The 27,885-nt window shown below is 41.5% G+C and overlaps 1 protein-coding gene across 1 annotated transcript; it reads right to left on the bottom strand.

Moving 5' to 3' along the window:
• Positions 1-2,854: 2,854 nt before the first annotated feature.
• On the bottom strand, positions 2,855-19,688 carry LOC108785969 (myosin light chain kinase, smooth muscle-like). Its single transcript, XM_018555168.1, has 14 exons — positions 19,653-19,688; positions 19,165-19,210; positions 18,952-19,079; positions 17,270-17,423; positions 14,156-14,461; positions 13,147-13,252; positions 11,385-11,588; positions 10,539-10,756; positions 9,500-9,623; positions 7,963-8,115; positions 7,124-7,244; positions 5,686-5,767; positions 4,213-4,344; positions 2,855-3,123 (listed from the first exon to the last, which is right to left on the bottom strand). Exons 1-14 carry the CDS (start codon positions 19,686-19,688, stop codon positions 2,873-2,875), a joined length of 2,061 nt encoding a protein of 686 aa, XP_018410670.1. The 3' UTR covers positions 2,855-2,872.
• Between the last annotated feature and the right edge of the window lie 8,197 nt (positions 19,689-27,885).

Below are 27,885 nucleotides of genomic sequence, written 5' to 3'. Positions count from 1 at the left end.
CATTGGGAATGCACTGCTCACACTGATGAGAATTTTCTTTTTTTTTTTACCAAAACGCACAACTTATTTAGGGTAGAACAAATAAAAATGTTCATTGAAATGTGCTGTTAACATGCTAAGTCCAAAATACCAAGTCTATGCTTCTAATGTGTTTAACAGGTCAAATAGATTTCAATGTTTAGTTAGCTGTTGGACTGGAGTTGCCTTGAACAGCGAAACCAGGATATTCTGACTTGGATATCTTGCAAATGCAGGAAGGATTGTGTTAGTTGTAGAGCAGAGGCGATGAGCCTCAGCACACCAGCTGTGGTGAAACTACAAATCCCATGAGACATTGCAAATCTGACTGCCACAGGCATGATGGGATTGTAGTTTCATTACAGCTAGAGTGCTGAGGTTGCCTACCCTTGGTATAGGGGATCTTGGCACAATTTGACCTACAAGAGAATTACAGTGAAGTAGGCCTTTGGTGTAGGGTAGGGATAGGCAACCCTGGCACCCCAGCTGTGCTGAAACACATATCATGAATCTGCCTCTGGGAATCATGACTTGTGCTGTTGAGAGTCTTGCATTGCCTCATGGGACTTGTATTTGGAGTGCTGAGGTTGCCTACCCCTGGCATAGGGCATTGCTCTGTGCATGGGAGCCATCAGTGCCAATATTCCATAAAGCACAGCTTCACCCAGAGCTTGGGAGGAGGATCACCCAATGGGTAAAGTTCTGTCAGCTTTTTTTTCTGCTGTCTAAAAACAATGCCTGGGAGATGTACCCCGACTTCCTATGTAGTCACAGACAGGAAGAGAAGGGTAATCCCTCCAACAGAACATAGGCAGCAGTAAAACTCTAAAACTCTAAGAGTGTCAAACCCTTACCCAAGATAAAAAACGTGAAATTCACTTTAAGCACGTGATGAAGATTGATCCCTATTCTACACCACTCAAAACAGGATGAAAACCTTTAGGGTGGACTTCTGCTTTATGTTTTTAATGGATGGTAACACTTCTAACCAATGATTGCCTGGTCACCTGATTATAGCTATGAAGACACAATCTCTCTGTAGCCTGCTAGGACTAAATGGGTAAAGAAAACAAAATAGACACATTAAACCAGGAATTTGTGAAAACTGTAATTTTATTCTATAGTTTATACAATGGATATTCAACAATACAAAAAACACATCTTTAAAAAAACTCAGTAGTACTTTAAGCTACCAGATCGTTACAATCCGGCAGCCAGTATGCAAAAAAGTGGCAGAAAAAAACGCATTGTTGAAAAATTGGCAATCATTTATAGTCTGCGTCTCGTTTGCAGTTCAGGAAGGGAATGGAGAGTCATTTTGCTGCCCTCTACTGACAAAAGCCACATACTTCCACCATTTCTAACACCATTATGTCAGTGCAGAATGATCAAGTATTCCAATTTGCCATTGTAGCTTCTCCAAAGAACTCAACTACATGATAGATTTTAATCTCACATTCTGGAGCTCCAGTTGTTGGCAGTTACTGCATTTTCACTATTGATTTCAGTGCATTGAAAATCAGGTAGTGCCAACAAGAGGCTAAATTACTCAACAGCAACGGATTAGAATAGTCTATTAAGGTGCAACTGCAGCCAAACCTTCCCCCCCCCCACTTTGCTGTCCAAGACATCAGTGGGGAGTTTCCTCCTCACATGCTGTCCCAGTGGCAATGTCACCCAAGAAAGGAAGGGAGGAAAAATGTTTTGACTTGAGATAGATGTAAACCTCCAACAGTCTGTTCTATAGAGGGTAGGGTTTTTTAGTATTTTAGCAGACTGCCCCTTTGACAGACAAGATTTTTAGCACAACGTCTGTTATGTGTCCTGAAAGAAGTGCCGTGTGTCAATCCTGTTTTTGCTACATCAGCTCCAAGTAGATACAAATATGGATAGAACAAGGAAATCTTTATTCAGTTTATAGAAGTGTATAACTATCTCCCTGGTCTTGTGATATGAATGGCTTTCCCGGTTGCACAGCACTGCAAAGATGATGAAGCTCTGTCTGTTATACAATGAACAATTAGCAGATCAAGAAAAAGTAGTAATTGTCAACGACAGCAACCAAGTTCCAGCTCACAGCATGACAACCACCCCTGCAGTTTGGATTTGTTGCTGTTGACGAAAGTCATTCCTTTTTTAGATCAGCCTAATTCTTCCTTTAGAATTCAACCCCATCTACCCCTACAAATCACCTTTAAATTAAAAGGGCAACATAGCTTCAAATGTCTCCATTTAGGTAGCGTGAACAAGACCTTAGAGGGTAATGCCTGCTGCTGATAGAAAGGCCTTTCTGCACCACTGACATGACAGAGCCTGGCTCTTGCTGCCAGTGCCACCATCTTGCCTCTCTCCATATAGTCCAAGAACCATCGACTGAAGGTAATAACAGTAGTTTAGATCAACAGCAAAGCTCTGACTTGCTATGTTCTTGCCGGAGTAGTGGGAAATTTTCCCTTTTAAGGTCTCAGGATACATAGAAGTCCTGCTGGAGGATCAATTTACACGTCGTTGCTCTTTCCACCATGTTGGTACATAAAAGCCCATGATATGCCACCATCAGGAATACTGAATAGGACAAAGGAAAGCCAATAGTGGTGTACAATGCCCCCTTTGCAACCCAGTAAACTTCAAATTCCAGAAGTCAAATCAGTGAATCCAATTGAATGGCGACACTGCACTCTGCCTTATTAAAACAAGTCCGATTCAGATGCTGTGCACTATATAAAAGAAAGCCCTGAGATCAAATCTGCCATCTACAAATAAACACTTTATACACAGACTAAGACTTTACAGATAGATCATCCTAGTTCCTGAACCCTCATACACAGACAAATGTGGATTGGCTTTGTAGCAGTCAGGCGGTCTTCTCAGCCCCCACACTTGAGTGTCGCTGTGCACGTAATTGGTGGACAATTAGTTTGGATGAGGTCTCAGCGTTTCCATGGGCATTTGAAGCCTGGCAAGTGTATAACCCAGCATCACTCAGAGACACGTTCAATATAACCAGTGTACAGCTACCAGAATCCTCATACTCAATCTGAAACCTCTTAGACTCCTGGATAGGCTTGCCAGAGAAAATCCACAGCACTTCAGGGTCCGGGAAACCTAGCAAAAGAAGAAAGACTTTGAAGAACTCCGGAGAAATATGGAAAAACCCTTGTCACTAGGTGCCCAAGTTATTCTTTATGCAGTGTGGTGATATTACTAGAAGCCCAATAACCATGTAGGAGATGTTAAAGTAGACTTGGAAAATATTTAATTCTTGCGCCCTGATTAAAAGGGAAGTGTAAGAGCCCCTGAATTTTTTTTTAAAAAAAGTAGTATTTATGGACTAGCACCCCTACTGCTATCCACCAAGTTTCTCTTGCAACCTCCCACTTTGCTTGGGGGTTCTTTGTTGCATGAGAGCAGCCTCTGAAGTGATTCAACTTATTTAAAATGAGACAATCATTTACAATATTAGGCGGTAATAATGGGAGATCCTAGGTCTTTTGTGTATAAAAATATTGTTAGGATCTGTTTCAGTGTAGACAAGCCACCAATTTCCAACAAAGTAGCAGCTCTTTTCCAAACTGATTAATAGGAAAAAAACTCACTAATTTATTGTTGGTGTCTGAGAGAAAATTATAAGGAGCATCAGTTCTGACCTATCCCACCGCTAGCCAAGGGATGGAAAAGGACAGACAAGACAAGATCATAACAAAAACAAAAACCATTCCCTTTTGTATAATTCATATTCAAGAGAATCCCTTCACCCCCAAGAGAGTTTGACAAATTCACCATAACACAGAAAAACTTCCAATTTCTTCATTAATAAAGCAACCTTCTTTGAATCCTCTAGGTCTCACCTTTTTTAAAAAAAAGTGTCTGAAAGCAGAACTGCATCAACCAATCAGCTTCTAGTGTGCTGTTCCAAGAAAAGATTTCACAATTTGTTGACTACAGTGAAAGCCTTTGCTGCCTCTGTCATCTTTGGGGATTTAAAATTGACAAAAAAAAAACACCCCTGATATGTAATCATGGAGATAGCAGGAAAGAACTAGTCCTCAGACAACACCGTAGGCCTCATAGCTCAGAAGGACATGTTAAACATGGGTTTAGTCAAAAACTTGGATAGTCCATTTAAAGTGTAACTGAAAGCATGGCAAAGATTTGTGGGTAGGTAAAATGTGATAATCCTGCGCAGCTTCTTACCTTCGATGTGACAATGGAATCGAGCAGAGCTGCCCACAACCTCGGCTTGATCCTTCAGCTGTGAAGAGAAGACAGGAGGCTTCTGGAGCTGCTCCTGCAGGAAACTGAACACCTCCTCACTTTCACCATGCTCTAAAATAAGGCAGAAGCCCCATTGTTACATTTACCTATTGAAGGTGATATCTGTTTTTTGTTCTTTTGTGTACCAGTTTTAACTTCTGGATTTTTCTATTGACACTGTAAAGTATACTAGTATATTTACAATTTCAATAAAAATTTATATGGAAAAAGACAGAAGATGTGCAAGGTTATAGAAAAAACAAGAATTAAATCACCGAAGATCCCAGTTCAAAGAAATTCTTGCATCTGGTTTGTTCTACACTGTAGTTATTGCATTATGACCAGGATATGTTTAAACAATACAATAGCCAGAAATGTGATCCCTCAACACATGAACAAATGATGTATGGAAAAAAAGACAGGGGCTGTGGTTTATTTTAGTTTCAGTTCCACTACAGATATTGAACGCAATCTGGAACCATGTTCTTCTTTTCACAATTCATAATGTTTAAATTGAACGCTGGGTTAATGATAAAAAGGAAAAACTTATCAGCATTCTAAAGGTTTTAAAGCCCAATATCACAAGGTGACTGCGGCGAACCTTTTTAAGTTGGAACGACCTCTTCTATACACCGAAGTAGCCCTGGGTGTGCTCTGTTACTACGAGCTCAACTTTTGATTTGCAGATAGGTCCTGCCGCCTGGGAACCAATCTCCAACCACGCACTGCCCAATGAGTACACCTCAGCAGGCAACAAAAGCACTCTTATTCAATAGGGTGAAAGTGCATGACTAGGCTTGAAAGGGGGCAAGAATTATACCCAAGATAAGTGGTGGAAGCAATCCCTAATGATACAATGAACTCCGACAACATCCTGTGCATGAATTTAAAGATTAATGCGTTAAAAAGGCTGATGGGTATTCTTTAAACCTACGTATGGATGACTGCATACACATTGAGTCACCCTGCCAACAGGAAAACAAAATATATGCCCACATTTAAATATCTAAAAATCAACATAAAAAAAAATATGCAGGAAATGTGTACATGAGAAATTTAAATGATATGCGTATAATGTTGGTGTTGCAGTTAATTAGCCTCATATAACAAAGTGTGAATAGCAGCTGTCCTTCCGCACCTACCACGGGCACCAATTATATTTAACTTAACCTTGTTAATGACATCTGTAGTGTTAAGGTTTGACTATGACTGGTGGATGTAGGGAAATGACAGAGGTTCTTAGTATTAACACTTGATTCACAAGACCCCATGATTGTGTCCTGCAGCGATTATGAGCCGTGAGACGCTGAAATGACAGATTAGAGTGGGTGTCTCAAGTGACAATACTGCAGTGACTCATATCACACAGTTGGTATTATGGCAGGAAGGGGTTGACAGAGATGAATACCGCACCCTCTATGGCAGGCGAGTTGTTATCGGACTTGTTACTGAGCAACGCCATCCTCTTCAGAGCCAGGACTGCTTTACCAGTTTTCTGCAGGAGAGATCAGATTCAGTCATTAAGCAGCAGTGTTTACCCTGACTACAGACTGCTTCTTTTGCAGCACCACGGCTCATACATTTGAGCGTTGTGCACCTGGTACTTCTGATTTAGAGAACATGTCACTATGTCCATTCAGTTCACCAATACTTTGCTGTGATTCCCTCCCACTGCTCTATTTGTCTGTGGGAATGCCATGGAATACTTGATATTTGTGTTTTTTTTATATGCAGCAGAATGCCTTCCCCCTCCCATCTAGGATACAGCGCCCAGGTCTGAGCAGACATTCACTGGGCTCAAACACTCTTACTTGTGAAAAGGAAAGTCATTAACCTTGTGTAAAGTCCAATATGGAGATTAGACTGTGCTACCTTGTCACTTAATGGGCAAAGTGACATTTTTAACATTTGCTGATTGCCTTTCTTTGAACAATTGACAGAAATAAGGGCATCAATTCACCCAAGCTTGAAGTTAGCATTTGCCAAATGTCTGTGCATCCCATTATGAAGAGAAGGACCTCTGCTCTGTGTAGAAACAGTGGTCTCCCTACACAGGTCCAAAATACTCGCTAGTTCACTCCAAACATCAGGCAACATGAGCTTACTGTTTGCAGAGCTATGGATATGAATCTGCAGGGGGCATTTGGACCTTTTTAGAGAGCCTACTGTTTCCACAAAGAGCAAGGGGTCCATCTCTGCAGCATGGCGACAAGCTTTCTACACAGGCGGTGGCTGCTTTCTAGACAAGCTGAAATGTAAGACTTTGCAAACCATTTGTTTCAATGCATCTTGAACATGTTTGGCAGTTTCAGACAAAGTTCAGTTGGGCTTTAAAAGGAGAACTATGAGATGAGTGATTTCCACTCACCTCATAGTTCTAGCCGACCTGTGACAATGAGACTGTCACAGGTCGGCTCAGTAGATCGGGAGGTGAGCGAACAGATACTGGCGTTCGCTCACCTCTCGATCCTGTCACGGCTCTCTGTCGTGACAGGGGAGGGGCTGGATTCCCCTCTCCGATCCGCCAGCGCTGACTGGCGGAACGGACGGGGAGAGGGCGGGTACAGCTGGCTCTGCCCCTGGATAGGCAGAGCCAGCTGTCACTCACAGCCGTTACCCTAAGCTGTCACAGCTTAGGGTAACGGGAGGACGCTAGTTTGTGTCCTCCCGTTACCCTAAGGAGAACTATGGGGAAAAGCCCTGACCCCATAGTTCTCCTGTAAACAAAATTCCCCAAAAGGGGTAGGTCCTCTTTAAAAAAAAGGAGGTTTTCATTGGAATTCCCCTTCTTAAACTGTAATGAAATAGAACCATAAAGGAATGGGGTGGAAGTGGTTTATGGCGGTCATACCTGCCACTTCTGCCTTGCCAGGAATTTTCTTATACGCTCCTTGGGTAGGGTCTTGGTGCTAGAAATGTTTTTGTCCTTGATCCATGGGTGATCCATAGCCTGCTCTGCAGTCAGACGAGATCTAGGCAGAAAAAAGCACCAGTGTTAAAATGTAGTGGTATTCTGAAGTCTTTTCCCTTTCCTAGCTCTACTGCTCGACACACTTCTGGCCAAAACAGAGGTATTGCAGTGACAGCTACGATGCAAGTTTACATGACAGGTCATTGTTCACACAGTGGCCTAAACTGCACTTGTCTCTGAACCAGTGTGTTTTCAGCTTTAAATGATGGAGCTATATTGTAAATGAACAGAGAATAGAGGAGGGGAGAAGAGAAGGATTTCTGTACTCCATGTCTAAAATGACTGACTATCAGAGCAGACATTCATCTCATCAAGACAGGAATAAATCGGGGGAGATCCCCAAATATGGCTTAGGTCAGAGACAACCCCTCTAGGGATTCAAGGTTTGATCCCACAAAATCAGCCAGACCAAGGATGAGGTACATGGAAAACCCCATGCAATTTTGTAATGGAAAAATAGACTTCTTCCCGTAAGATGGGAAGAAAAAAAAAAAAAATGGAGTTGAAGGCCAAGCTCTGCACACCCAAAGTCGAGACATTTTCCAAACCTAAGGGCCTGTACACACTATGTACATTTCCTTGCATTTTGTAACCATTAAAAATGCTGCTTGGCCAGTTCCAGTATGCACATCCAACTGCCTTGTAGGTCCTTTTAGCAGCGATCGCTAGTGGAAAGGGTAGGAATACCATCTTCCTAATATAGCTTCCCACAAGCTCACCTCATGTTCTTTTGCAGCAGCCTTCTAATGAAATCTTTGGCAGAGTCAGACAGGATAGCGTCTGTCTCGTCATCAAAATCCCAGCTCCCAGATGTGATATTTCTCAGCGTCTCCATATCATTTTCCCCTTGGAAGGGGGACTCTCCACAGAGCCTGGAGAGGAGGGGGAAAAAAAAAAGGAAAATGTTGGTTTGATGTTTAAAAGCATATACAACCCACATATCTATCCTACTCGATTCTTACATCAAAAAGGTCCAACTCAAACTGGATTTAGGAGCCTCTGCAAACATGGGTTACAGTATATCTAAAGCCAGAACATTTTCCATTTAGTTATGGATACAGCAGGGAATGGTCAAAACACCTGTCAATGTTATGTGTCCCATTAGGCGAATTTGCCTTTATTTCCTGTCCTGTAGGAAGGGAGGGGAAATCTCGCCAAAATGACAACTGGAACAAGTGTCTCCTACTCTATTCTTGCTCTGGTGACAACTTTAAAATTTGGGGTATTTCAGTCACTTTCTATTCTTGTGATAGTGGTCATTATGACAGTGTGAACAAAGAACAGTAATAAAAACAACAGGAATTCTAAACCCCACCCCTTTGGATTTAGATACACTAATCTTAGCATCCGAAGATTACTGCATGGGTTACTTGTATAAATTCCAAATGTGGATTTCAGAAAGTTAGGACACAAGCATTAACAACTGTCCAAGAGGGAATGTCCCCTTACTTCAGAGATATTTCCTCACACTTCCTGTTTTTCTGGGACAGTCCAATGGTACACAGATCCCGTTAAAAATAATTAAATTAAAACCAGGGGTTCAAATAATTCCAAATCACGTTTGGATTAGGGATACACTTTAATCATTAAACAAAATTACTGGCTGGATTAATTGGTGGTGTTTTATTTAAAGGCTGAACTCCAGCAAAAAAATTTTTTTGTAAACCACCACAAATTAAAAGGTTACCTCTAATTAAGACTAGTCTAGGTCCGCATGCCTGTTGGTTACTTCAAACATCATAGCTGCTCAGATGTTGGATCCTACAAACAGCAATATAATTCAGGTTGAGGAGGGGGGGATTGCTGTAGCTGCAAAGGGCTCCAACAGTATACCTGGCCCTCATTTTCACAGAATGCAAGGCATCCCGTGATTAGACAAGGGGAGAGACTGGAGCCCTTCAATGTCTGTTGCTGTGACAGCGATGGGCTTCACTCGTATATCTGGCCACTCATCCATTCACAAAAGCTTTGCATATTATTCACAGAATACAAGACATCTTTTGTGAATTGAAAAGGGGAGAGGAGGGGAGGTATATGACTAGAACCCATCAATGTCAGAGTGGCAGTCCTTCATCCCAGCAGCGCCAGAAATATAGGCTCAGAACAACTATGATTTTTCCAGTAACCATCCAGACCTCAGATAGTCCTGACTGCATATAAGATTAGATAAGGGTCAGTGCAAAATGGCAAAGAAATGATGGATAGACTAAAGTGAACATGCATAATTGAGGTCAGGCATTTTGGCCTTACACTTACAGAATATAGCAGATTACTCCTAGGCTCCACATGTCTGTTGTGAACCCCACAGGTTCATATGCAATAACCTCAGGAGCTACAAACTCGGCCGTCCCGTGTAGCACTTTCAATGGCACGCCAGGTTCTAAGAGTGGAAACCAAAGAATAAATAAGGAATGTCCTACCCACTTATTTTATCCATTTCTGCAGTCATCCTCTTCTAGGTGGCGCTCCATTAAAAATTACACTGTGACCTATCGCATTAACAATTCCCATAACATCTTCCACTGCTGCATTGTTATGCCAGAATCATGTATATTACTTCATAGGTTAAATCTATATATGTGAAATTAGTTGACCGTTCAAAAATTTCATCATGCATAACTGCTGGTAAAAAATTTTCTCGATCTACAAATACCTCGACTCTACAGTCGACTAAAATCTGTCAGAGACCGAAGCAATGCAAAACGGAGCATATCATGAAAAATGCATAACCAGGATACTTTCAGTGAAAATTGCACACCAAAGCTTTCACTAGATTCAGGGAACTGAAGTTAGATGTAAATCTTGACTTTCTGCAAAATTCCAGCTTGATTTAACCCCTTCCAATGCTCAATTCTACTTTTTAAAACTTAAGTGATAGCCCCAGCAACCAATAGGAAGGTTCCAGAGACAGGAGTAATGCTTGGCTTCATCAGGTTCCTGCTCTTTATTAGGGGGTTTGGGAATCCTCCACAATGCTAGATCAATTCAAGTTGGTAAAAGGTAGAGTAACACCTCCAATGTTCTTTGCGTAATTTTTCATAACCCAGCTACTATGCATGTCCCCTCTTTGCGAGATTTTAAAGTAGCGTATAATCTTCTCAATGCATATTTAAAACTGCCTTATGTATATAATCTCAACATGTTTTCTTGTTAACACCTTGCTTGTAGGTATATCATTTGCATTTCTATACACACACACACCCACACGAGCAGTCATCTGATTATGGCTTACTTATTGCTGGATATACCCAAGCACTGAAAATATACCATCATTCCCTTAACGTCTTCAACTCACCAAGTTTCTTGGCCAGGCCAAAGTCAACAATTTTCACCTTCGTGCTGACTTTGCTGACACAGACAATGTTTTCAGGTTTGAGGTCCAGGTGGACAATGCCCTGTTTGTGCATATGACCAACTCCTGTAATAATCTGGGACATGTACTGAACACTGGTGATCTCAGTGTGGTCAAAATCATCTGCCACGATACGCTCAAATAGCTCTCCTCCTGCAATGCTGGAAGGTGGGGGGGGACGGACGGACTATTAGACGGAACCAGATACAAGTATTAACAACAATCAAAGAGGATTGATAGAAAGTAAGAAAGGGGCAGAAAGACAGACATGTTCAATGAAGGAGCACAAGGTGATAGAAGCAATATCATGTGATAACACTGAGAAGGATGGAAGAGCAGATAATGACCCATGAAGGAGAGGGAGAAAGACAGGTGAACAGTGAGAAACCAAAATGAACAAAACAGGGTGAACAGTATTATCCAAGAATGAAGATGGACAAAAACATCTGTGAAGAACAGGAAGACAGCACAGCCAACACATTGACAGCAGTGAGGAACCAAAAGTGATGAAAAAAGGAGTACACTGTATATGAAGACCGGTGAAGAAGGAAAAAAAATATAGGTGGATGGTGAGGAATCAAAAGGACAAAAAAAAAATAGGAGTGGACAGTATCAATTGAGGACAACGATCGATGAAAACTGGAGAATCTGAATACACAAAAAAGAAAGCCAAGAAGGGATACAGTAGTAAGCCAAGATGGTAAAGAGATAACAAGATATCTATAGGACCAAAACGTTTTTTAAAAAGTTAGTCTTGTAAAGTGCGAGTATGTAATAGAAAGTGCTCACTATTCCATCACCAGGATCATCCAGCCTGGTTCATGGAAAGCAGCCACAAGATATACTAGTTGGGGATGATGGAGCTTATTCATCAACTCCACCTCCGCTCGAGCGTTGGCCAAGTCCTTCTGCATCCGTGCCTTTGAGAACTTTCCGGCCCGGATCTTTCCAGTGGCCTTCTCCTGAAGCTTGAACACCTGACCAAACTTTCCCCTGGAAGATTGATACAAAATTAGTCAGGTCTCATATGTAGAACAGAAATGGTCTTCAAAGAGACGAGAAGATAGCTCACGTCATACCACTTAAGTTTTAGATTGCTTTTCACTCCTGAATTAAAATAGAACTAATGTGTTGTATAAAACACAAATATATTTGTATTTATTTGTATATCAAGGCATATAAAACTGATAACATGGCTGCACTGCTCCTAAATTCAGAAAAGTGTTGACCTTCATGCAGGCTGTGTCTGTCTGAACTACAGTGGGATGAGATGACATTACAGGGGGCATTGCTACCAGCATCGTAAATTTATGAGCCTGTAGCTGGTCAATCAGCACCTGGCCACGGTTAGTCCTGCCCACTGCTTTCTGCATTGACTGCACTACCTCCATCGCTGAAACCCTCCCACGGTGAGCTGCAGTGTTCTGGAGGGGGACCGTGGGAGTCACAAGTGAAGGATTATTTGGCTCACTCAGGGGTAGACATGTGCGATTCCTTTCGTTCCGAATCAAAATTGACGAAATTTCGGAAATTCGGATATATCCGAATTACAGATAACGAATGCAAACTAATCCGAATTTCCGATTCTGAAATTCATTAGCGGTAGTCTGTACGAAATTGTGTTTGTTGGACGAAATTTCGTTGCAGCAAAGCGACATTTGGGAAAAAAAACAAAACGTTATTTCCTTCTTAAATGTCACTTCCTGCAACGAACGAACATGAAACGAAATTCTGTACAGGCTACCGCTAACAAATTTCGTCCGAATTCCAAAACTAAATTGACTTTCAGACCCAAGTCCCGAAAAATTAAATAATGCAAAATCAGAATCAAAAAAATTTTTTGCTGGTGCACATGTCTACTCAGGGGAAGTAAAAGAACGTTCTTTCCCCTTTATGAGGTTTGTGCATAACATTAACTGGATTTAGGATCTGTGCAGATGGTCACACAGGAGCATTTAGCTGTACTTTGGCTAAAAGCTTTATGATTTTCTGGGGGAAAAACCCCCAAAAAACCAAACACACTGGATTGGCAGACTGAATGTATAAATGTTATACGACCATAATGAAGGAGCAAAGCATAATAATTAGTCTGGGATTAAATTCACAGCATGTTAAAGCAGAACATCTACCAACCACAAAATGTATTCAAGAGAGGAAATTTCACCAGCAATAATGGCCACAAGATGGAGTTGTTCACTAGCTTTCAAGGAGGTGTTTATTGATGAAGTGTTATGTTTTGCTTACTCTGACGGCAATTGAGCAATATGGGTCATTATATTAAAAAAAACAAAAAAAAAAACACCACACACAGATCGAGGTGTGTGACTATAATTCATTGACATGGTCTCTTTTATTTTTCTGGCAAGAAGTACAAAAGGTAAAAAGTTGTGTACGTAAATAAGAATTTTGGCTATTTTTTCCTTATGTGTTAAGGAGTGAGCAGAGTAAGGATTTGGCAAATGAATGTGGACATTTGTGTCAAATGGTTTATTACAGCATCACAAACTAACAGTGAAAAAGTTATCCTTGTATTCCGCAGCCCAATACTTACACTCCGAGCTTCTCCAGTCTGGTGTACAGTGCATCCACACGGTCTGTGCTGTTAATGGAGACCGCTGTGTATTCCACTGTGTCCTCACACTCTGCCTCATCATCTGCTGCGTGTAAATCAGAGCAGTCAAATTATCTTAATATAAAAATGCATCAACTCCTAAATTATAAAGTCCATACAGACAGCTCCTTCCTTCTATATTGTTTGCCCAGAGTTTACTATAACTGGCAGGGTATATTATGACATTGGGGCATACGAACAAACTTCATAGTGCAAGGGTCAACTTGACTGGATATAAAGATATATTATACATATATCTTAAAAGGAAGATTGGATTGTTTGGGTAGTCCTTTGCACTACATAGTTTTTGTTATCGAATAGGGATTGTGCAGAGATTGGACAACCATATTGTAATGTGCCTGGCCAGCTTTATGATCACATTCATGAATAGGAATTGGTTTGGTTACACGTCAGTAACATTTGGCAAGAGCCATTTTAACTTGGGGGTAGATCTATACTCTGAGAAAGGTTTTTAAAAAAAAAAAAAAAATTAAATAAAAAATGATTGATAATGGAAAGACTTGATGGACCATAGGTTAATTTTCTCATCTGGGGTTTCTATATTAAATTATTTTGGGTGTCAAAACCTCCCACACTGAAAGCTGCTGTTTTTAAATCACCAAATATAAAAATACTATATATCTATTGACCGATCAGCTAACAGGCAAACCAGGACTGGACCAAGTGAAACATGTCATGCCCCTCCTCTTCAGTTCATGAATCTGACAGACTGAACAACTCACAAAATAGAACACTCCTAAGGCATCATGGGAGAAGCTTTTTACTCCCTTGGTTCAGGCCTAGTTAGCAGTGAAGGATTTTATTTATTTTTGGCAATACAGATGATTATTATTTTGATAGGATGCTGGGTTCATGATAAGTGGGCAGTTTAGACTCAAATAGTGCTTGGCCAAGTTCTTAAAGCACCCAGAAAAACTGGTTTTCTCACCTGCAATGGATGACATGGTAACAACTTCAGACTCCTCTCCAGGTTCGCTCTCTCCGTAGGTGTTACAGGCTTGCACGCGGAACTGATAACTTTCACCCGGCACCAGTCCCGAACTCACATGATATGATGTGTTGATGCAGGTATCTGTTAGCAGCCTCCAACTATCCTGTCCACCTTGTTTTACTTCAACCTTGTAGTTTAGAACAGCGCTGCCGCCATCATAACACGGCCCTGACCAGGAGAGGGTGAGCGATGAGGGCACCAGGGCTGAGATGAGGGGCTTTCCTGAAGGAGGTGATGGATGATCTGAAAAGAGAGGATAGCAGATTTTATCTTCAAGAATGTGGAAAATGCTAACTGCTGAGCAAACCTGGGAACACAGTTTTTTCCCCCCTTTTTAATTAGGAAAATAAAACCCTGACCTACAACCTACACAGAATTAATAAGAGAAAAGTCTGGTAAATAACACCAATTCTTCTACACCAGTATCATTCACACAGTATATAGTTAAACCCATTTTTAGGCAAGCATTAGGTTCCATACCACTCTCCCAGCACTTTTTGTAACCATCTGTAACATCTTATACTTACCCAAGTCCACTGTCCATGTCCCTCGTTTCATAGGTTTCTGCCAATAACAAGTTATTTAGTGCGGCAGAAGTGCCTACATTGTCCCCTTTTGCCAGTGTCACCCTCTTCTGTATCCCAAGAGAACCACATTGATGGAGAGCCAATAGGAAGCATCCACATCAGATGGAGGTAGCAACATGGACAACTCTTAACATGTTTAAGGAACTGTGAGGGAAGCATGGAATTTGCCAACATTTACTTCCCCAAAAAAAGTTGAGAATGCTAGTTGCCTGGCTAACATTCAGACATTGTGGCTTTAATACTTTGAGTCTTCCAGGGGCAATAAGTAAGCAGATAAAGACCTCGGACCTTCCTCCAACTATGCCGATTTGCCCCTTTGATCCAGGTCAGTGACTTAGTTGCCCAGTAGATGACAATGACCCTCTGTTGTCCAGTAGTTCACACTGACCCACTGTTGTCCAATATTTTTGGAAGGAGGTCATTAATGCTAGCCCCTCCATTTCTTTGGTAATCAGTTTACCTGAAAGTGTTAAAAACCATGGCACTTGTATTGCAGCTTTTAATACCCTATTCTGGGTGTATACAATTTTGGCACAGATCATACCTTCTGCAATGCCGGTTTCTTAGCAGAGCGGTCAGCCTACTACTGAACATGCTTACAGCAGCAGAGAGCCCCAATAATCTAATCGATGTTCTGCTGGCCTTCACTGTCCAATCAACAGGCTACAAATGGAATGCACTGGAGGTCAAATGGGCTGCACTGGAGGTCGGGGACTTGACTGTGCTGTATGGCATGGGTGTCAGGACAGGCAGATAAAAACTATAACTTTTGGCAGACAAGACAGCTTCCATTTATGTATTTATGTTACTTGCTTGCCTGGAGTTCAACTTGAAAGGATTTAGGGATGAAGTGACTCGAGTTAACCATACACCAAACAAACTATTTACATAATATGTACAGTACAAAGATTTCAACCACCTGGGTCATAAAGGAGGTGTTGAATTATATGGGTCCATAGCAGTTTCCTTATCAAAACACTGGCTGGTCATGAGATACTTGAACACCGCCTTCTGTAAGTCAGCCAGATGCAATGATTGGTGGTACATAAAAAAGGTAGAAAACTCCACGCCCTGCATTAGATTATATTGGCTTTAATTTCTGTGCTTCTTGTTACAACAGACCAGTAAACAAATAATGGCAGTGTCAGCGTGGTCTAAACTTATTCATGGTAATCCATGCAACTGAAAAATAAACACAAACATACAGAATACTGGGCTGACAACTTTGAGATCTTGGATGCCTTACCCATAAAGTAAACCTTTCATTTCAAAACAGTTAGTGAAATATCAGCCTGAATGCAATGCAGGAACCATCAGGTATGAGCACAGATCACCATCATCATAAATCCCCAGAAAGCTTTAAGATTTGGAGGGGGCACAAATACGTGAATATCAACTTTTCCTCAAGAAAGTTTATGGCTTGCCCCCTCACCTCCAACAATTCATGGGTGGCCTCGCTACCATGAAAGACATTGCAGGAGGCAGCGGGACACCCCTTACTTAGGGTTGGCTTATTAGTACAAGCTTTGTTTAATGCCAGGGGGCGGCGTGGGGGGTTTGTGGTGTTGGAGTTTTAGGACTAACACAAAAAAACAAAAAAAAACACACAACACACAAAATCACAATTGAATATACGGTCTTCATTATTAATATTCATCCTATTTAGATTTTGGAAAGTTGCCTCTGAGGAAAGAGGCCCCCAGGACAGACAGCTGCTGCTCTGTGGTCACCCTCCTGAACTCGTACTGATAATACAAGTTTCCCAGCTACTCAGTGTGAATCAGTTTTGAATAACCCTAGAGTTAAGATGAATGTTAAACAGCTACATGGCTGGATCTGATTCTGCAGCATGTCAGATGATAGAAAAGCAACTGTCCGACCTCAGAGGGCTTCTCAGTTTAATGCATACCTTACAGGGATCAAAAGTCACCCGATTCACGCTGAATTGAGCAAAATTTAAGGTGCAAGTGGCCCTGTTGGCACCACCTGGCTTGACAAAAGCCGACTGAAAAATTGGGTAGAAAATTCTCAGTTCAACAGGTCCTATCCGGCAGTTGCCAATGTCATCTGTCTAAATACAATAGTTAACATGGGAGATTCCTCCACCTGTTCAGTGTGACGGGGGAAAAAGAGGGAATCCTGTTCAGCTCGTGGGCTTAACAGGGAGAATCTAAAAAGGTGTATGGCTGGAAAAAATCACTCAAAAAAACAAAATAATTTAAAAAAAGGAGGTAAGTCAGCGGGCACATAAACTTACAAAAAAGCTGGAGGCTACATAAAAGTAAAGATTTCTAAAAAGTCATCAGTTGTGCGGTCTAAAGTTCTAAGCAGAGAGATTTACTGTGCTGGAATTAAGTGCAGGGGGTCCAAGTTGACCAGGCCCCATGCCCAGCTTTGCCCACACTTATGGGCCATATTATAAAAACAGATTTACAGCCAGCATACAAGTGGGCAGCAGACTTACCGACAACAGTCAATGTGGTGTGATGCTGTGTACTGCCAGTTTGATCTTGCACGCAAAGAGTGTAATTTCCTTGGTCCTTCTCACACGCTTCTCGAATCAGTAAGCAGCTCTCTTGGTCCGTCGTATGTATGGATAGTCGAGAACCATCAACAACCTGCAGAGTAACAAATATGCAGTGAGATTCTGAAAAAAAATACCTGAGAGTGCTTAATGTTTGCCTAATATAACCAGATGTTAGATTAGGCAAGCTTCAAACACCCCTAGATGTGTCTGCAGAAAGGAGGAAGATTTCCCTCACAGCAACCTTCACACTTGGGCAAGTCTGAAAACATTTTATAGCACATAATACAGTACATTATGTACAGCAGTGTCTGAAATCAGTACTGTCATTTACATTTACTGTACATATTGTAAAAGGAGGGTAGGGAAGGCAGAAACATTAACTTGGCTTGTACGTGAGAACGGTAGAAGTCTCTTTAGTGAGTGTTGCAATTGAGAGCCACTCTGCCCCATGAATCTCTATACTGCTTACACATTACCATGACATAGCTAGGAGGTTAGGCTGGGGAGAGTATAGTACGGTTACACACTTGGGATATACAGGTGAAACTCGAATAATTAGAATATCATGCAAAAGTAATTGCAGTAAGTGCTGCAAAAGGGGCCCAAACCAAGTACTGAGTACATATGCATGCTTGCACTTTTCAGAGGTCCGATATTGTTCTATGTACAATCCTTGTTTTATTGATTGCATGTAATAATCTACTTTTTTGAGGTTGTGGATTTGGGGTTCTTGGGGTTTTCATGAGCTGTAAGCCATAATCATCACAATTATGACAAATCACGGCTTGAATTATCTTGCTTTGCATGTAAAGAGTCTATCTCATATATTAGTTTCACCTTTTAAGTTGCATTAGTGAAATAAATGAACTTTGCACGATATTATAATTATTCGAGTTTCATCTGTATATTTGTTCAATTTGTGGGCTGAACAAAAAAATAAAAAACCAAAATCTTCCACTGTGAGCTTTGTACCGACCGCTGCCAGAATACCCAAACTGTGCTTGCAGCTGAATGGTTACAAGCACCGTTCATCCAAGGAATTTTCAACATGTTCCTTCCTTGTAATCTAATTATTATACTTCTGTAGAGGGAATAGGGTCACCAACGCAGCAAACTTTGTCCCAAATTTCATAAAGCTTAAATTCCTTATGCTGCCATGGCAATGAGACATACTTAAACCATTCCCTAAAATTATCCAGCATTGTCAGGAGGCATAGAACTCCTTTTCTGTATAAAAACCCCCCCATTTCAGGGGTTTACATGACACACACACCTACTTCTGGCAAGTCAACTCGAGAGGTGAGCGAACGCCGGTATATGTTCGCTCACCTCCCGATCTACTGAGCTGACCTGTGACAGTCTCATTGTCACAGGTCGGCTAGAACTATGAGGTGAGTGGAAAGCACTCACCTCAGTTCTCCAATGAAATATTCAATCCCTGCAGAAAGAAGCTCAGCAGATCTGGTCTGCACCCGCTTGCAGGTGGGATAGCAAAAGTCATTGGTCTAGGTTTTCCAGCCATCTAGATCACTTGTTCCCAAAGTTGGTAAGCAGCTGGAAGGATTTTGTGCTCCAGACCATCATCTTATACCTATAGGTACCATCACAGCTTTACATACCGGTTTCTTGTTGCGCACCCAGGAAGCAGCCAGAGGGGGAGTCCCCTGGATCACACAACGTAACTCTGCCCGACCCCCTTTTATCACTTTCACATGAGATACTCCATTCAGGATCTTCAGACTGTCCCCTTAAAAGGGAGAAAGATATTTCAAAATATACACACACACACACACACACACACACACACAGCATTAGACAGGGTCCCTACAAACCACAACTCTTCACTGACAACACTGCACCTGCCACTATCAGGTTGGGCTGAGTGCCAAGAGAAAACAAGATCAGCAAGAACTAGGAAAGCCCCACAACATCTACTGATCTTTTCTTGCTTCAAATAAGCTTGAGGCCCAATGAAAACCCTATTCTGGCAGGATATAGCAGGAGCATACAGGATAGTGATAAGACAGGAATTATTCAGTTATCAGACTGCAGTTTTCAATTTGAGTGGACCTTACATGGATACAAAACATTCCAGTATAAATGACATTGCCTTTAGCTTTGTAACATTATGGGCACAAAAACACTGTTTGCTTTATCAAGGTTGTCTGTGCAGCCGAGGCAGTGTTGTCAGACCAAGACAGAAGAAGCACACCGGGTTCCTGGATAAGCAACAACAGGTATTATCCCGATATATATAAAAATTGCTCAATGTAGCACGTCCAATGCATTTCAAATGGAGCTGTCCACATCTCAATGTCACCTGTAGCTCAAACTCGCCGCTCGAACATGACCTCATTTTTCCAGCAGATATTGTGCGATTTGGCCCCAACAGGCTTTGATAGACTCCCAAAAGAAGCGCTACGTAGTGCGACAAAATGTGTACTCTAGCTCAATGTCGCTCAGCTCAAAATCAGCGCTTTTTTTTTTTATGTAGCTCAGTGTAAATGGGGTCTGTTACACAAAATAAGATACATTTTTGCTGTGGATCCCCAAATAATTCCTGAATTGGTGCGGACACTGTACTTTCCTTTGTTCCCGTGGTCCCTGCGTGTTGTAAAGTAGCCACTGCTCCAGTGATGGACTACAATCTCATGTTTATAGAGCTGCAGCTAACGATTTTCAAAATCGGTTAGCCGATTACGTTCGATTAAATCGGTTAAAAAATAAAATACATTTTTAAAAATGGCTCCAGTGTCAGCTATAGGGGACTACAAAACCCAGCAATAGTACATTATAGTGAATAGTGTAGCGCTAAAGGCTTTGGAGTGTATAAGACCAAATAAATGTGTAAGGTGAAATATATCTCTTATAAATATGTTTCAGTAAATATAATCCCAACACATAAGAGTAATTTAACAACTTAGCTTTTTTCACTCACTAAGTTGTTAAATTACTTTTATGTGTTGGAGTATATTTATTTACTGACACATATTTATAAGAGATATATTTCACCTTACACATTTATTTGGTCTTATACACTCCAAAGCCTTTAGCGCTACACTATTAATTCACTATCCCTTTGAGGCTCACTGCCTAAGTTATAGCAGCTTCTGGTTATTCCGGTTTTTTGTTTGGGTCCAGAAGCGCAGGTTTTTCTTGTTTTATAAGAGTACATTATAGCTGGCGGTATTCTGCATTGCGCTGTACTATTGCTGGGTTTTGTAGTCCTCTATAGCTGGCGGTATTCTGCATTGCGCTGTATAATGTATTATTCCTTGATTTGTAGTCCTCTATACAGCGCAATGCAGAATACCACCAGCTATATAGGGGATACAGCAAATCCCAGCAATACATTATACATACAGTGTATAATGTATTGCTGGGATTTGTATTCCTATGTATAATATACAGCACAATGTACCATCAGCTATAGAGGAATACAAATCCCAGCAATACATTATAGAGTACCATGTGTGGGAAAGTGCAGGATTACCCGAGTAGTCTTCCAGCAACTTGTTTCTGAGATCGGACCTGTCTATCGGCGACTGTCATCCCCCCACACCTGCTCCTCCTTACTTCTTCTCCCCGCGTCCATGTGCTGATCGTGGATTTGGGCGGGCGGTGAGCGTGAGAAGGTGCGGCGTGTGGATGCGGGCTAGTCTGGCAGCGGTGAACGTGAGGTGGGGAGGAAGTGTGGCGTGCAGCGTGTGTGGAGCCGTGAACAGGGCCAACCAATCGGATGCCGATTAATCGATGATTGAAAAAATAGACAACTTTTTTAAGCATTGATTATAATTGATTATGTCGATTAGTTGTTGCAGCCCTACATGTTTAGTTTACTAGTTTGTATTGAGATTGTAGTTCATCACAGGAGTGAGCTTGGAGCTTTACAACACACACAGGGACCATAGGGAACAACAGTAACCATCCACCAGAAGGAAGGACAGTGTCAGAACCGATTTAGAGATGATTAGAGGATCTACAGCTGAGTGATGCCAAAATAAGGTCCAGTATTGTTAATAGGTTACTTGAATGCATTTTTAAAGATTTAACTCCTGAGTTTAGTGTCACTTTAAGTTCAGCTCCAGTAGTTCACTGGAGCCCAAGCTGACCACTGAGAGGCTTAAAAAAAAAAGTGCCAAAGAGGAAAATAATAATTTCACAACTAAATGGAAATTTTCAGTGGCAGTATATTTGGCTGGGTATTCAGCTGCTTGCAATATCTTTTGGTCAAAGGAGGCCATGGCCAAAACCATTACAGAAGGCATATTGCTGAATTTCAAAGATATATGAACTTCAGTCACACCGAATGATTGCTAGGCGAAGTGACAGTGCAATGGTCATTAGAGAATCAGTCCTGTGAAAAGCAGCAGTGTAGTTCAGTTAGATTCTGACTGCTCTCACTACATCCAGAAAGTGAAGGGCAATCTCCTTAAGATGGGAGGCAGATTATTGTATCAGCAGAGCTGTGAGAGAAATCATTCTACTTTCATAGGACACCAAGCGAAACTAAGAGGTTAATGTGGAGAGGCTCTAATGTCACCTTTTTACTCAGTGGCCTACGGTGTCCCTCGGTAAAGACAAGCAAAAAAAAAAAGTTCACGTGTACTACACTGTATATGATGTATTCAACATTGCAAAATAAAATTGCAACTTACCAGATCTGTGAGGTTTTCTCTTTGGTGAAACCACATCTGAAAAACAACAAGTTTGACTGTTATCAGTGGTTCTCAATTAGCTTCCTAGTTTTACCATTCTTGAGCTTAAAATACTAAATTAGCATTTCCATTTTTCTTGATGTTGAACTTTGTACCAGCGCATGTCCGCAATGAAACCTATGCCCCTTTAGTTCATTTTACTTCAGGTTACTGTCATACATTGCACCTACTTGCTGTTCAATATGGCTGTGTTAGACTGAAGGCAGGGTTTAAAGTACAGAGCCAGGTCATTACGATCAATTTACAAGGATATGGTTAGCATCAATGCACATTATGAAAACATTGTATAAAATTATTTTTTAACATGCAACATATTGTTCAGATAAGCCTATCAGCCTTAGTGACCAGTAAGAAAGTTCCGGTCTTTCCTTTGATTAGAGTATATTTACTGGGACAGGATGTCGGTCGTTAGTAGGAAAAGATCAATCAACTTAAACTCAAAATACAGTTCTGAAAAAACACCAACATTTGGGTTTCTAATCTTTTTTGGAAAAGTCCCTACAAAGGGCACACTGCTGACCACACTATTATCACCAGAGCACAGAGTGCATAGAGCACAGAGTCAGAGATCTATACAGTCAAGCTAGAAAAGTATGCAACTTAGGCCTCAGGAAGTGGTAGCCATAAAGACTAATAATCAGAAGAGCACAGTGAGAACAGCACACATTTATCCTGTGTATGCTCCTTCCAAGAAGCACTGACATTTATTGTATCCCGGTCTATGAACTATGAGATCAGAATGGGAGGACAAAGTGCACACGGCAGACAAATTAAAGTGGATAGGACTTATTCAAGATAACAGTGCACAGTGGGGACAAGAGCCAAAGCCTAACTCCATGCTCCTTCCCCAGGCCAGATAATTTGCAGAAATGTCCCATTGCACCCCAAACCGACATCTTGCCTTGTATAAGAACGATTGTTTCCAAGAACCACCCACATGTCTTACAGTGCACAACCTTTCAATGATGGTGGTGCTCATGGTGATCACATGGATGGCACCGTGCAAAAAAACTCAGAATAGTCTCAACAGGTCAGGGGCACACATAACCAGTGTGTACCGGTGACCTGTTGAGACTATTTTGTATAAGAACGATGGATGCTGAAGTGGCCAGCGGATGGCTCCACAAAACAGGGGAAGCAATAAAGTGACCAGAACACCAGGTCCACATTATTGATCCGCATTTTATGGACATTCAAATAGCAACGTTTTGGAACCCAATATGGCCCCTTCATCAGGCAAATCAATGTGTCCAAGGAGTCACACAGATTTGCCTGAAGGGACCATATTGGGTACGAAACATTGGCATTTCCCGTACACACCAGGTTCATTTGAATGTCAATAAAAGGACAACTCGATAATGGAGGACCCCGGTGTGCTGACGACCATACTGCTTTCACATGACTCGAAGACTCTTATTCTTCAGATCGTCTCCAAGAAATGCGTGGTCCTTAATGATGCAACGAGGTGCGAGGAAATTATTATGTCAGCGCTCATCTCCACATCACACAGTTAGTGCAGTGTATGGTGGTTTCAGGCCTCACAGTATGTTCTCAGCCTTCTAAGTTGAATGACACTGGGAGTCATTCTACCTGAAAGATTTCTGAAATAAATTGCTAGGGTGGACAGGGCCAGAGAGGACGGTTTTATTTTAAACTTCTGTTGGGGGACCAATAAAAAAAAAATGCCCACAGCTGGGTGTTTAAAAAGAACTTTGCCAAGACAAATATAAAGGCTGCCACTGCTGACCAATGGTAGAAGCCTAGCCGTCATGCAGATCTAGTGGCTTCAATACATTTGGTGTCACTAATCTAAACAAGCATGCAGAGGCCAGTTTTGTTCTCAATAGCTCAATACTTTGGTTTTTAGAGTCCACAACTTAAAAGTGGGTTTATAAAAGCAAAAATGCTCTAGTTAAAGTTTTGAACAGCATAGGGAAGAATCAGAACCCCTGCTGGCCTTTAAACCCTGCCAGTGCCCCCGCTGAGAAGATTCTTCCTATCCATTTGTCCTGCTGACCATTGTTAATGGGACTGAAATGGAGGGAAATCCAAAAGAACTCCTGGTGACAACACATAGGAGGGTGAATCTTCCAACATGGCACTTGTCCCAGTGAGCAAATTACCCTCCATGTGGATAGATTTTTTTTCTCACTCCCTGCTGCATTTAAAAAGGCAGGGGAAGGGAATTCTCTCACATGGCACACAAATGGCAAAAGAAATGCAGAATTGTGAAGTTAACTAAAGGTCCTCTTTAACAGAAAGTCAACTAACCCCAACAATGTAGAACTTTAGCCCAAGATTACCTGTAGATTGTTCAGTGTTTGGTTTATACCTACCTGGATAATAATGGTTTTACAAGTAATAAACCACATGATCTAATCATAACCTTGCTATATTACAAGAAGTGTTTATTGTTCTTAGCATGGGGTGGGGATAGTTTGGAAAATAGTTCCTATGAAAATAAATATTCTGTAATGAAATGAAAACAGATCACTCACATGAACCCACATGGGTACTCACAGCCCCGGGGAGGATGGATGTTTATTGACACAACAGATTACAGGCCTGGATTGTGGGAATATCATCTCCATATCAAATACACCACTGACTAGTGTTGACTAAATTGTCTAAATTGTTCTATGAAACTAATTGTTTTCTGATTTATATTATCTCCCCTTTGTACGTATGTGCCATGTGATCTCCCTTTAGGGCTCAAGTTATTTTGCACAACTTCATAAAATGTTTTGCCTTCCACTAGTATCAAAAGCAACGGCTGAATATAGACAAAAAGGGGCGTTCCAATGTGCAGGCACAATCTGACAGCCCCCAGGCACCTGTGTCTTTTGGCCATCACATAAACATGAAAGCTTGGCTGAGCATTGCCGACAGGTGCCGTCTTGTGTGTTGCCCAATGTGCCCTTAGGTTATGGAGATGGGGAGTAGTAGTGTTCTATAGTCCAGCAGGGGAGCACTCGGGCAGGGGTGGTAACAGCTTGGAATATCAGTGCAGAAGAGGCACTGTACTGTGAGCTCAAGCAGGAGGTTGGAGGCTTACTTGATTTCTGCCAGCTCAACAGGTATTTTTCTGTACTTGCAGTGTTTTATTACATTTATTTTTGTTATTTATACAAAAAAGGTCAAACTGAGCAATATTACAGGCAAAATGCTTAGGACAGGTAGAGCTCAGATTACAATATGAACAGGACATTGAATTCAAGTTTAAGAACTGAAGACAAACATACACTTTGATCATCCAAGAAGTGTTTGTCAGTGAAGTCTATAACTCACAAGCTTGGGGTCTTTGCCCCACTAGATTCAGTTCCCATAATCACGTCTCAAGGATGTATTTAGGCCAAAAGTCGGAGGGGCACTATTTGCAATTACAGTCAACGTTATGCAGCCTTGAGCAAGCAATTATGCAAATTTAGCACTAAATTACAGGCAACAGTAATGCCTGCAGACAAATTTTAATTTGGTATTTTGCATAATACAAGTCCCGCTGAATTCCATGACCCAATCATGCACTGAGCACTCACCTTGTATAGAGCCGTTGGAGTGGAAGGATGCAGGTGGTGACTGACAGATAGTGCTCTTCTTGTGGGGTGATTCTAGTACAGTGGATGGCGCTCTCTTCCCCTCTCTTTCCTGCTTCTCCCAATATGACAACTTTATCTCCCTGCCTGGTAAGTTAAATAGGAAACGGTCACTTCCTGTACAATTCAAGTCAGCACCAATAAAATTTCACAGTAGGTCACTTAACTCGTAGACGTGAGAAGTAAGCCAATACCAGAACAAATGGAAGCAAAAAAGCGCCGAGGACAATTACTCCTCAGAGAGATGTAATGATGGGCAGGATGCTGCCCTACTACAGCCAGGGGGACTGTGGAGTCTGGAAAGAAAGCACAAAAAGAGGGCGCCTTTCCTGGTGCAGGTAAATTTTACAAAACGTGGACAGGATAAAAGCCATGGAATGGTAGGTAAATATCAGGCAAGTGGACATCACTTGATGAAGAACATCTTATGAAGGGGGCGTGCCCCGGAAATGCGTCAACGCAGATCTTCTTGCTAGCACATAGGAACTACTCTGCTGATGTCCACTTGCCTGATATTTACCTACCATTCCATGGCTTTTATCCCGTTCACATTTGTGAGTACCTTTTATTATTGATATCTCTATTTGAATAAAATTGACCTGCACCAGGAAAGGCGCCATCTTTTTGTGATTTCTTTCCAGTAAGCCAATACCATCCATAACATAGAAAGTGGAACAAATGCACAAAATTATACAAATTATCCACTGCATATGATTATAGTGACCAAAGGAAAAAAATGCAACTTTTTAAAAAAAAAAAAAAAAAAAAATTCTCTCCCTTTTAAATGCACCTTGTGTACGCACCTGAATTTGACTTGGTATCATCCTCTTTTACAGCAAAGATCAAGCTGGGCATAAGGAGAAGCATGCAATCTGGTAGTATGCTGCAGTGCACGTGGACTGGCAAGAAACAGCCTATAATGGGCCTGTGAATAAGCAGCAGGAGCTTATTCCACTTGCTCGGTCAGAATAAGAGGGGGAGGGCATTGGGTATGGGGTCCGGGCTGTATTGCCTAATGGACTTGACTTTGCTGTCCAGTGGGGCTCTAATTCTCAGAACAGAGATACAAGCAAGACCTCACATATATTTTAATGGTGTATTTAGCCGTTTTTACCAAGAGTTCAGCTTTAAATTGTGCCAATTAGCTTTGTGTGAAATTGAAACCTGTGCAGCACAAGGGACCCCTTATTGCAGAAGGTTAGTGCACAACATACACTTTACATATGTCAGTTCAACGTTCGAGTGGCCATATGGCTGTATTCCTTGTTAAGGTGATCCAGAACTGCCACGGCACTTCTCTACTCTTCATAAACTCCCATACTGTACATGTTCATCCTGACCTTCAAGTAATAGCCGAGGACTTAACGCTACACCTTCATGTACGATTCATTACCCTGCAACACAGTACAGGGGTATAAAAACAGTGTTTAAGTACAAATCAAATAAGTTCTTACCTGCAGCAGATGAGGTGTTAAATACTTCGGCCTCTGGGATCTGGAGGTTACCTTCAGATGGACAAAACTCCAGCAGTGCAGGAAGCGGCCCCTCCCTGGCCGGTCTCTTGGTGGCTAAAAAGAAAGTTCACAGGTCAAGTCCAGAACTACTGAAACATTAATTCCTAGCTGTGCTAATCTGAAATCACCAAAACACAGTCTCCACTGTTGAAATTATTTTGCTCTCAGTCAAAGTCTGAAGAATTCCATGACCTCTGGGCAAAAATGCCTCCTCTGCACTCGTAACACAGGAAGAACACCTGCCTTATAAAACATAATGGAGTAAAGAATCTGTAACATGAGCATGAGGTGAGGTCAGTCAGTCAATCTATAACACAAAGACAGACTCAAGAGGAACTGACTCTCACTCCGTTTAACAATAAAACAAAAACATAAAACAAGATTGTAATGCAAAAAACACTGCTTATCCAGGAACATTCACCCTACCTGCCCACTCACCTGTACCATTGCCTGTACTGAGTGGTAGCTATACAATACACTGTGCTTAGTTTCCATTTAAAGTGCCCATATACAAGAGGACTAAAATAAGAGCCTTCTGTACACTACTAATCTCCCCATCCTCCATGTAATGAAGATAAACAAAGACAGATATGTTCTTAATCCAGCCTAGTGACAACTATGGCTCCCTCCAAAGATACAGTGGTTCCCCAAGCATAGCCACCCATGGGCAGGAAATGTTTTATTAACATTACCAAGTATTGCCAAGGAAAAGCCTGAAAATAGAAACT

This window comes from Nanorana parkeri, unplaced genomic scaffold, assembly GCF_000935625.1.
Source record: "Nanorana parkeri isolate BGI_ZX_2015 unplaced genomic scaffold, ASM93562v1 scaffold187, whole genome shotgun sequence".
NCBI lineage: Eukaryota > Metazoa > Chordata > Amphibia > Anura > Dicroglossidae > Nanorana > Nanorana parkeri.
Note: the sequence above shows the minus strand (reverse complement) of the source record. Positions and strands in the feature narration are given on the sequence as shown.

What these genes read in the sequence shown, in the direction of transcription:
- LOC108785969 (XM_018555168.1), bottom strand. Translation starts at nt 19,688, where the DNA reads ATGAGGTCATGTTCGAGCGGCGAGTTTGAGCTACAG. An exon ending in GGGTGCGCAACAAGAAACCG is followed by an intron (nt 17,424 to 18,951) that starts GTATGTAAAGCT and finishes GTTACTCTGCAG; the next exon opens with GTTGTTGATGGTTCTCGACT. An exon ending in AGACTGGAGAAGCTCGGAGT is followed by an intron (nt 11,589 to 13,146) that starts GTAAGTATTGGG and finishes TCAATCTTCCAG; the next exon opens with GGGAAAGTTTGGTCAGGTGT.